The sequence below is a fragment of the Aulonocara stuartgranti genome (assembly GCF_965226115.1).
Source record: "Aulonocara stuartgranti genome assembly, chromosome: 15".
NCBI lineage: Eukaryota > Metazoa > Chordata > Actinopteri > Cichliformes > Cichlidae > Aulonocara > Aulonocara stuartgranti.
In genome coordinates, this window is record NC_138951.1 from 15,213,977 (window position 1) to 15,226,158 (window position 12,182).

Sequence of the window (12,182 nt, forward strand, 5' to 3'; positions counted from 1 at the left end):
GGGGGAATGAGCATATTTCGAGGCTTTCACTTCTTGGCACAAATGTACAGATATGCAGTATGTCTTCCTCCCACAGCTACTTAATTAGACCACAAAGCTACTCTAAATTGTATCTCAACTCCAAAACCCCTACATTCATTTCCTGTATACATCATCACTTAGAGCACATGGGCCTGCACTGACACAGAATTCCTAAACTTAAGTCGCTGATGTATACAGAGCCTAATGAATATTTTATGAGATTAACATGGCTAAGAAACTGTTGAGCTGTGAGTGACACCATCCAGACTCAAAATATGGAGCCTCTCCATTCATAATACATTTGAGACTTAGTTTATGAACTTGGAGATCTCTTGTTCCAGTCTATCCATGGCAGGGAACATTATGTTTCTCCTGCTGCTCTCAGACTTGCACATAAGGCAGTGATATCTCTACAAAGAACCTCAAAGGAATATTCTCTCTTTGGCAAATTAGCTCTTTGATCAACGAAGCATTGTTCCAAAAGAAGCCTGGTTTCCTCTCTATGCGTCGAGACTTTAGTCTGTTATACCAGATTTACTGACGGTGTTAAGCTCTCCAGCTGTCCACTGAAAACAAAAGTTATGGCAGAAGAGCAACACGAACGAGTGGAATAAACAGTCAGCAGGGGTAGATATGGAAATGCATTATTTTTTGCCATTTCTTGCAAAGTTTAAGTGTTTAAGAACGGCAGCAACTCAGTCACAAAGTAGCACACCACGTAAAGCTACAGAGCGGTGGTTGCCTGGTGTATCATAGTTGTTAACACTCTGTTGACTCAAAAAGCGCAGTGTTTTCCAAACCTCCTCTGGCATTAACATCAGCACAACAACTGTGTGCCAGAAGCTTCACTGAATGGGTTTATGGTTCTATCCATATAGTCTTTTTCTGTAGTTAAAGGTCCTATCTGGTGTAAATTATGTTTATATTAACTGTCCAAAAGTTGATTCTGTTCATCGGGATGTAGCATTTTCAGTGGGAGAAACGTTTCGTCACTCATCCAAGTGAGAGGTCACTTGGATGAGTCCAAAACCAACAGAGAAAAGAGACTAGAAAATACTAATACTGTATATTGATCACTACCCCAATCCTTAAAAATTGTTATATTTTATATTAGGGCTGTTCGATATAATGAGATATATAGTTAGCGCACACACACACACACACACACACACACACACACACACACACACACACTTTTTCATCGTTTTGATGGTCACTGTAGTGGCTATATTAATTTCTTAAAGTTCTCTCTTTCTCAAATATTTAATATAACCACACTACGGACAGACAAGAGCCTGTTTTTTATACGTTGTCGTTAGCAACAACGACGGTAAAACCATCGCGTGTCCGCTTGTTTAATTTCTACATAAACCTTTCAGAATAAAGCTCAAGATCCTGTTGAGACCTTTCAAAATAAACTGAATCACGTGAAAGAGTATGCAGAGTGTTTACGGATGAGAAGCAAAAAAAGAGCCTATCCTTCTTTTTTTTTCAGCTGTAGAACAAACCATAGAAGGCAACCCTGTATGTCCTGATTATTTCATGGTGGATCGTCTTGTAATGTTTTGTTTTTTGTTTCCCATTTGCAGAAAGAAAATCAGCGGGTCCCATAATGACTTCGTTGCTATCTTTGATGTTTCCCGCAAGCATTATGTTTTCCTGATAGAAACACCCTGTCACATACGCATAAACCATAGATCCTCTCTAGGTCTATAAATGTCTCACGTCCTGGGGGAAAACACTTAACAGAAAGTGGGAGAACCATGTATAGATATATAAGGAAATTGGAATCGTGAAGGGCTGCTACACAATATACCAGAAAAGTCAATTTTACCACATAAACAGAAACAATACAAAGGCATAACTCAGTACAGGACAACCCAAAGCATGTTTCTACATGAATGTAAACACAAACAAGTGGTGACATTCACAACCAAATGATAAAGAACATTTTGAAGAGGAGAATTTGAGAGAAACAAAAGTAGAAAATAAAGTGTCCTCAAAAGGGAGCGCTCACTACCATCTGGGAATTCAGCTTGTATTGGCACTACTACAAGTTCTGAAGAGATCAGTATTCACTACATTAAACACTGTAATTGCACTGGCATGGGCAAACACTCCACTTAATTAGCGAGATATTCAATGTATATCTACTTATTAATCCAAGGCTTTAGCATCCCTTTGTGGTCTAGTGCCCCAAGGAAAGTACTTGCTTGCACTGTTAACAAAACAGGCATGACCACAGGCGTAGCCAAGTACCCAACAGGATTACATTAGCTATGCCCAGCTAGTTAGCTGGCTTGATTATCAGAAACTACTGCCTCTGCAAATTGCAGGCTTTTATAAGGACAACAATTCAGAATGCTAAAAGGCCTAAGGAGGGTAGTGACATTTGGAGGGAGCTGCCTGCTGATGTGCGCTGCCAGATGGCATATATGGATCTATAGGAGACTGTTTGCAAGACAAACTCCTACGAAATACATTAAAAAGTGGAAAAGGACACATGAAAGGCAGGAGAATAAGAGAGGGAAGGCAGAGGGAGAGCAGGAGATAAGAAGGGAGAGCCCAGGAGAGCACAAGTAAAATAATGCGATAGGAGAAAAATGAAGAGCTGAAAGGACATGGCGACGAGAACGAGGAGGCAGTGGAAGATAACGTGATAAAGAGGGAGGCAGGTACAGTCTCATAGTAACACTTCTAAGTCATAACTGAGCTCCTTTTACATATGCTCCGGTAATGTCAGCTTAGAAGTGGAAAAACAAACATATACTGTGGGACTCAGTCATATTAAAATTGCACTTTATAAAACGGTTGAATTCATTTATAAATGATTCTGCTGCCTGTGCATTAGTAGGGAGATCTTTTTCCTCCCAACAGCCCCATCAATCTTTGGCCTAAGGTATTCTGGTATCAGCTGTACATACGAACTAACTTTTGCTTCAACTGTGTTCACAATGAACTGGAAGTGTGCAGAATTCTAATGTCACGCAAAAATAACAACACCATGAATCAACAGCCATACTAGCATTGTCTGTATGTAAATCTGAAGGTGATGAGTACGACACTGGTTTTGCTGCCAGACTATTCCTTTGGCAAATGCCTAAAGCTGTGCTGGTATGGGCATTTCTACTGTTGCGAAAAATACAAATGTGAAATATGAAATAAGAGACTCGGGTTTAAAGCTATGCCCCAAACCTGCATGAATATTTATATTCCCTTTAAGTGTCCCCTGGCATATACGTAAAATGTCTTCAAAATATAAAAAAAAAATCAAGCATAGAATTAGTTCAGGCAAGATGAGCCAACTATGGCAGTCAGCCAATATCCTTCCACATGTACTATGGACAGAGCTCACCTGGAATATGTGCTATTTCAGGTCCCCCAGGCACACAGCCCTAGCACCAGTCAGCACATATCCGCCACTGGTCGCTAAGGGAATATATATATTTCCTAACTGGTCGGCAAGTGGTTTCTGGAGGTTGAAGAGGGCGCTGCACCAAAAACCCTCTTGAGACCGCTTTGGTTGCTTAGCATATTGTCATGGTTTCTTGTTGTTTGCATGGAAGATGCCAACTTCTCTGGAAATGGCTGCTAAGGCTTAATGTGAAAGCAAATTTTCTATTGAATTTATTTATTTATTTAAAAGGGACAGTGCAGTTTAACATAGTTCAAGTGCAAGACATGAAACTGATGTACCGCACACAGGTTTATAGCTACTGCTAATTTTCGACAATTTTCTGGTTTGTTTGCACATTTCAGCTTTACTATTAATAAAAAAACAAAAACAAAAACAGGCGGCAAGGGTTTGCAGACAAGTCAATTTGCATCTTCCATGCAAACTACGGTCAACTAATTCTTTTTGCAAAAATAATCACAAAGGGGATTTTTGTGCAGCACCCCTTACTGACTATCAGCCATCTGCACCCACTTGCCAGTCAGCTGGATAATACAGTTTTTTCCATAGCCACTTGTGGTTATGGGTGAGTCATTGACTGATTAACTTCCAGCAACCACCTGCAAGCCAAACAAGGAATACACATTTTTCTTGTGTGACCGGAGGTCGCCAGTTTCTAGGTTGATGTATCTGGAAGATGCTTTGCAATTGACCTCTACCCTTGTTCCTCCATTTCACGCTGTTTCTAACTTAATCATTAATCATGTCATTGTCTTTCCATGTTTGTGCACTGAAGGGCAGGGTGTACCAGAACAGAGCAATGGTGCTAAATGTAAAGTACCGCAGATGGAATAACAATCCTACTTTGATGAAAAATGGTCCATGGACTGTTTATAAATGAAAGAGATCCTGTTTATTTTCACTAACATACGTGTAAAAAAGCATTTTTACATTCAGCTGAAAATTAACTTGGTGTCAAAATAGATTTTTGACAGGAAAATGATGCAATAGTGAAGCTGTATGGGAATATAAGACCCTTCAGTCAGTCTCTGCCACAGCCTGGGGCTACAACAGAAAAATGACAAGTCCTCTTAACCTAGGATTCCATAAATTAGCTCTAATTGATGCAGTTTATTTATGCTCGGTCTGTGATGAAACCTACAGGATGTGCAGGAAATTGTGAATCAGAATTTTCCCTTCAATATCAGCCTCTAGGCTCTATCAGAGACTTTTGCACATATAAAATTACTGTAGGTCAGAGGAGTAAGGTGCATACAGAAAATGATTTTTTTCCTTTTTGGCTATAAAATCTATGAACATTAACGTGCTGCTACACCGGCTGCCAAAACGTTTTAACAAGAATTGCATAGTAATGCTTAGCCAGGCAATTCACACTTTGCTTTCGCTGTAACAGCATGAAAGAAAAGGTCTGGCAAAGCCTGTTTTAGGTGGGATCGTCCAGAAATCAGCACGTAACTAGTCACAACTGGCATCTCTGAGGCTTTCACTGTCTGTAATTCATTGTTGTGCTGTTAATTTTGTGTGTACTCACCTGACCAGTGTCCAGTGGTGGCCCCAGAGCGGTCAGTGCAGGTGTTACTGACGGGCAGAAAGACTGTTTCCCAGCCGCCGGGAGCATAGCGCCAGTTGTGAGACTCCAGAATGAGCGTGCGCTGGGTGCCATAAGCGATCATGAAGCAGTAGACGACATGGTGGAGCTGGCAGCCGTAACCACAGCCCTTATTGATGTTACACACCAGCTTTCTCGCCTTACTGCAGTCTGGGGGGTTCTGGGAGAAGGAAAGAGTGGTTCAACATTTTTTATTGCTTGACCTCCACCTTGTATCTCTCAAAGACCTACTCTGTGACTTTTAATATCAAATAGCTGATATTGTTTTGTGTCCTTTTCTTATCTAATACACCACTCTAATTTCACGATGCCTGCTTACTCCCAGGTTGCCTTTCCTGCTGTACATGCTATTTTTCTCTACTCTTTAAATTAATTTTGCCTCCTCCCCCTCTCCTTTTTAGTCTCATACCTTCTATTGTTAAAGGATATACATTCTATACTTCTACAGTGTTACAGTGCTTAAGAATTATAGTGATTTTTCAAATTTAAATTCAAATTCAAATTTTGTTTGTCACATACACAGTACGACATGCAGTGAAATGCTTAGACAACTGTTTGTGTTCGTCTTGTAATCAGAAGGTTGCCGGTTCGGACAGCCTCGGTCGTTGTGTCCTTGGGCAAGACACTTCACCTACCGCCTACTGGTGATGGCCAGAGGGGCCGATGGCGCGATATGGCAGCCTCGCCTCTGTCAGTCTGCCCCAGGGCAGCTGTGGCTAACTGTAGCTTGCCTTCACCAGTGTATAAATGTGAGAGTGAATGAATAATGGAATTGTAAAGCGCTTTGAGGGTCCCAAAAAGCGCTATATAAATGCAATCCATTATTATTATTATTAAATTAATAGGATTATTTCCCGAAGAACAGTTTCTTTACTACTGTATCTGTCAGACATGAGGGAGGCAGTGTTATGGAATAGGCATGTGTGGTTGGCAGTGGATCTGGGTCACTGCCGTTTTATTTATGATATGAATGCTGGTAGAAACACTGGGATGAATTGTGAAATGTACAGATCTATACTCTCTGCTCAGTTTTAACTAAAATTTAAATATTCTTTAATGGCCAAGTCTCATGCATGATCTCAACCCAGCATAGCATCCTTTCAGTCATTAGTTACAAAAACGAATGTAGAGAGGCCTACAGAAATAGCAACTAAAGGTGGCTTTGATAAAGGCCCGGAAGAGCATTTCAAGGGAGAAAAAAAGAGCATTTGAAGAGGTCTATGAATTCTAGACTACAAGCAGCCACTGATGGGAAAGACTTTCATCTTAGTAATTAAAAACAATCCTTATATTTTAGATGATAATAGTCTGTTCAACTAATTTTGAGCATCTGACAATAGAGGACTGTGCACAAAAATGGCTGTAATTCCCCCCAAAGCGCATCCAAATCCTTTTCGTTAAATCTCTTTAAGTATATCTACTTCAATCACATATTGATTACTACCAAAACCTTAATCCAACAAATTATGGCCCTAAAAATGTGTGAAACTGTTGTCTTCATTATTGTAAAAATAGAGACTGTAGAACATTTTCAGTTTCATACATATTTACTAGTGCATATCAACATTAAGCAAAGTATAGCTCCCAGTATTATATACCATGTATAAATATATAACACTTGATGACAATTAAACTGCAGTTTACCACCTGTTTCAAGAAATTATTGAGCCTATAAAGATGACAATCTGTCAGATGAGCTCTTTTCCTGTGATTTGTTGACAGTAAGTAAAAATGTAGACTGTTGAAAGCCTCATCATTTACTTTCGCTCATGCCTTCACGGTTCACAGCCCCTTTCTTTTGCTGCATTCTCAATGTTTCACCTTTACAATCACTCCTTTTACCACTCTATAGCGCTTTATTTCTTGCAACCTCCCTCCTGCTTGTTCCCCTTTCCACTCCCTCTAATCCCCCATCTTCCCCACTACTTCAGTCTCATTCCTCTTCTTGAACATTAGCTTCAATATCATACAAAGTCTGAGGGGGAGAATACCAAATGAGAGGCGCTGGGGAAAGAAACAAGGATTTCTCTCTTTTTTTTAACATTAAAAAAAATAAATAAAAAAATTGGAAACCAGAAGAGAGTGACACATGCTGTGCTGTCGATGAGTTGCCGGGCGGGTAGCGATTCGCTCAGCAGCCGGTCTGAGCGACTCCACAACGCTCATGCCAACCAGCTTCCTAAACAGCAATTACCGGCTGATGGGAGTGTTTTCCTCATTAGGCTGCTGCAGCTGTGGATGGTTCACAGTAATCAGGCCGCCCGGCACCCACCGGCTAACGCTGCCTATCATACACTAGCAGGAGAGGAAAAGGAAGAGAGGGTGGAGGAGGAGGGAAGGAGAGGGAAGCGGCGAGGAAAAGGGATGAAAGCATTAAAAAAAAATGTGGTGATGAATGTAAAAAGAGGACAAGAGGCAATAAAAAAAGGAAAAGGAAAAAAAGGAAAGAAGAGAGGATCCTTTATGTGAAGAAAACTGATTACCACCGCTGCTGCTCAATAACATGAACAGGCTACAGCAGCCATAGAGGTGACAGAACAAGCCACACAGGTATTTCCCTTCGAGTTACAGGCTGCCGCTACTACCCCCATAGGTGTAGGCTAACTTACTGAACTAATAATCTACAGTGGCATCCTGAGCTTGTTTTCAGTGTCAAACCTGGCCCCCGAGTCACAGTACGTGCATGAGATCATTCTGTAGAATGAATCTCGCGGCGTGGAGGCCACCGTTGGATGCCAGGGCGGTAATGGTGTAGCAGGAATGACTGCAGCGCTTAAGAGACGTGGTTCAAGGATAATGACGGCCGATGCATGCACAAAGGCAGCCTTCGAGTAGCGCTTTGTACTGTAGGTTAAGTGGCTGTTTAAATTGTTCTTTTTTTGAGTGTGAAACACAGCATCAGCTGCAGAGCGATTTGCACTAGCGAGACCACGGAGATATTGTTTATTTAGGGACTATGGCTGAGGACCACTGAATTTGAGACAGAAGTATGCCGAGCTTAGGTAATTATCCACTGTGATGCTGAAATCGTGACAAGTTGTTCAAAGGGCTCCTTTTGTGTTTTCCTATTTTTGTCATACGCATTTATCTTACCACACTGGATGATTATATTAGATGTAAAAAAAAAAAAAACATGAGATCAGTGCACGTATGAATAAAAACCAAGACTTAAGACTGTTCTAAATGTTTGATTTCAAGCAATTTTTCTCCTCTTGGATCTGAGTGATGTCATAGAGAGGGGGCATGCTTAATACTGTCATCTCAGGCTCTGGCTGTGAATGTTCTGTTTACAACAGGCAACCAATGAGAGGCCTACACTACAAAGCAGGATTTTGGCTTATCCAGGCAAGATCTCTAAATCACCATGGTAACTTATGCTGTGAACCTAACCTGTGCTGGAGCAGGTTAAGATCCAGTTTAGAGATCAACAGGTATAAAATCACTACCTACTGATAAATCAGTTCTCCAGAAAATAGCGTCACAACTCCTGGAAGATCCCTCAGACGTCTGTGCCTGAACAGTAGGAGCAGGTTATGTTCTGAGATTCAGTTTCACACCGGCTGGGACAAAATTAATTTCTCTTGGATCCGAATCAAATTGAAGCGATTTCAACTTCTTGTTTATTAGTTAGTAAACTTTAATGTTTAAATGGATCCTGTTTAAAGTTTCAGAGTTTTAAGGTGCAGCTGTCACCTTAGAAAATAAATAGCAGCACTTAGAACACGATCTGTGATAAAACAATCAACTGGAATTAAAATGTTTATTTTACCTGTTTAATGCGCTAAAATTAATCATTAACGATCAATATGTGTCCTTTTTTCAACAGTGTTTCATTTTAAAGTTGCATTTTCTAAGTTCTCTATACATTTGATAATGTTTCTGTTGTAGGGGCTCATAGTGATCATTTTCGTGGAAGAAGAGTCATGTGATCTGTGAAACGCCACTTTAGGATTCGTCAGATGCTGCCAACACCAGCCCTTTTGTGTGAATGCAGGTTAACTTAGTAGATAACAACCTTTGTGTGATCATTTAAACAGATCGACAATGTTAGAGTAAACGAATGCAGATAATGGAAAGATATCCTTGAACAAGCATCGTAGAGTAAGGCCCAGAACTTAAAGGGAAAGACAAAAGAGTGAAAACAGCTCATTTCAAACAGAGCACTGTAAGATGAGCAGTTATATATCAGTATTAGTTTGAACTGTGAATCGTGTGAAGTTACTGTAGTATAGTCCAAAAGTAGAATATACGACGCTGTAAATGAGCATAATAGACCCCCTCTAAAGTAAGACTCCGGCACGTTTGAAGTAAAATCGCTGTTGCTGCGCTTTGCTGGCAGGAGACTTACAATAATATGTTGATGTTTCAGCAATAAACTGCATAATATATTTAGCTCATTAAAGCTTCTGCATTTTCCTCACGGATGCCTTTTTAGGAAAAACACCTCTTGCTGACAGGCTGTGACATATTTTACACATGAAGGTGCAATCGCGTGTCATTTAGAGGGACTGGTTAATTAGCATGAACATCTACAATGGCTGCACGAGCTTCACCTTCAGAAAAAAACTAAATCTAATATCATTATTAGAAAATCCGATGCAGGAAGAACTTTTTAAAAGGTTTTAGCATGTGTCGTTTCCTTTATTCATTCATGGATCATTTTATGAAATTATTTCACATTTTGTTTTTCCTGATAAGAGTTTCTTTGTTGGAAGCAACGGCAAAACGTTTTGCATTCTGCAATTGGTTTTCTATTGAATTGTTTTTCCAGTTACACGAGAAGTCTCCTTTTTGTTAATGGGATTTAAACTCTATACCTACGCACAAGGGTACATGTAAGCACAACAGACAAAAGCTAACACCATAGAAAACACCATTCAATCATAGATCAAGACTGTCTTTTGATTCTTCAGCGTTAACAGTGTGATGGGATGAATGCTCGCACTCTTCATGTCTCTAGATGTGTTACTAACAGGTACACGATCTGCTTTCCTTCTTTGGCATTGACATGAGCACTTGATTTATGCCTTACTCCAAGTGATTAGTAAACATTACTCTGATTGGATCTCTGGCACTGAGGGGCATAGGTGATCAAATCTATCTGGATAACTATCTTAAAGCTGTAACAGGTGAACACAACCACAGAGCTGCCAAAGCTCCAGTTTTTACTCAGCTTGTACAGTAGCTCTTTGAATCAAAACAGCTGCCTGCTGGGGCCAAAATTGCACAAATAAAAGCAAAACAAATCAGCTGAAAGATGCAATAAAGCTTTGTAGAGCTGGCTAGGGTGATTGTGATTATAAGCACACAAGCACGCCATGCCAAGCACTGGACAGATTTATAGTGATAAGTGGTCTCTGGGAAATGGTGTGCAAAAGCACCAAAGATCAAAAACATGATTTTGTTCATTAGCTTTTAACACCACTACGCAAAGGCTCATAGTGCAAAAATAGATGAAAGGCTTGTCCAACAGAGCGCCATCTGAAGAAGTGAGCCTCGATGTTGCGAGTGGACAGATGGAGCAGACGGAGAAATGGAGTTAGTTAAACCGGGAATGAAAGGAGAGGCTGGTGCGAGTGGCAGAGACAGGAGGACAGGAGGACAGGAGGGAGGAGTCCGTCTGTGTGAGTATGTATATATGTGTGAGTATGCATAAGGGATGTTGAAAGAGACACACGCACAAACTCACGTGCACACACTCTTCGGGTATGAGCGTGTGCATATGTAAAGCTGAGGTTGTGTGAATGTGCGCCAGTTGCCCGCATAGGTGCGGATGAATCCATCTGTACACGAATGTGTGTATGCGTGTGTGATGAATTAGTGATGGCAGCTGGTAGAGCGGTGTGATCCCTCAGCGGTGGTGACAGCAGCTGTTAGTGGTGCTGTCTCCACCCAGCCAGACTGACTGGGTCCTCTTCGTCAAACACACCGGCTCATTAATGCTGCAGGGCATGGTGCCGCACCACAACGCCCCGCCCGGGAACCCTGCAGCACCAGAGCTGGAGAAGGGGAGCAGGGCAGCTGAAGCGAGTGAATGCATCCCGGGTCTTGAGTTGTGCATGCACTGGCCTGTAAGTGTATGTGCATCTCTGTGACTCTTGGTGAGTGTGTGCATTTGTGTCTGTTACTGTAGTGCATTGAGATTTCTTTACATTTTCGCATATCCACATGTGCTGATCTGTCACTTTGCGTTTCTGTGCTTTGCCGCATGTGCGTAGGTGACACTAAACTGCTGACAAACAACAAGCTTGTCAAATGTAACTGCTGAAACCGTCTGCTATGGTACCACTCACCTTCTAGTTGTGCAAACTGATGTTGACAGATATGGACGGTGCAAATCAGACGAGCAAGTGTGAAAGATATTTCTGGTTTATGCATATGTGCATTTATTTGTGTGAAGAAAATATTTGCATCGATGCTCACAGCATAGTTATGTCTCCGACACCTTTGTGTATGTTTGTGTGTGAAATGGTACAGTCCAGTTGGCTCAGCAGCTGCTGTGTCTGTGGATACCTGTAGATAGGTGATTCTGTTTTGGACCAGATCCGACAGGTCTTTAGCCTCCTTCATTCTCCATTCACCAATTCCATCTGCCTGGCTGAGGTAGTACAAGTCTGTCATGATGGACCTGCAGACACACAAATTTCAAAAATTTATCGCTCGAGAAGTCTGCCAGGCATGTGTAATTTGTTAGGTCTGTACACACACCCCCCCAGAAAAAAAACACCTTTTCTAGATGCGAGCATTGCCAGTAACATCAGATTAAAAGCAGTGCATCTGCAAATCACTGCACTTCACATCTATGAGCATTGCTTTTAGTGCCAAACGCCCACAGTTCCTACCCAAAAAGCAAAAGTACATCTCTGAGAGGCTTGTACTTAATAATCTGACTGCAGTTGAACCCCCCCCGTATTTAGAACAGACACTCTTTTGCTCTCATTAACAGTGTCAACATCTGGCACAGAGCTTTTAAATGCAATTAGCGCACTTATATTAGGTACTCCTTGGTAATATGTGTACATTCTCAAAGATAATAAAACACACAACCTTATGTCCTTAACAGGTCAACAAGTTAATCATCTTTCGCTGTGCAAAGCATGAGCCTTTCAGGGTGTGTGAAACGTATCCAGTCACAGG

The 12,182-nt window shown here is 41.2% G+C and overlaps 1 protein-coding gene across 1 annotated transcript in view; it reads right to left on the reverse strand.

Annotated features, from left to right (window-relative positions):
• Positions 1-12,182, reverse strand: part of fut8b (fucosyltransferase 8b (alpha (1,6) fucosyltransferase)) — a 91,529-nt gene that overhangs the window by 16,590 nt on the left and 62,757 nt on the right. Inside the window, exons 5-6 of the mRNA XM_082506314.1 lie at positions 11,559-11,673; positions 4,968-5,205 (exon numbers count right to left, since the gene is read on the reverse strand). Coding sequence (XP_082362440.1) covers positions 4,968-5,205; positions 11,559-11,673 — 353 coding nt within the window. The remainder of the gene's footprint in view (positions 1-4,967; positions 5,206-11,558; positions 11,674-12,182) is intronic.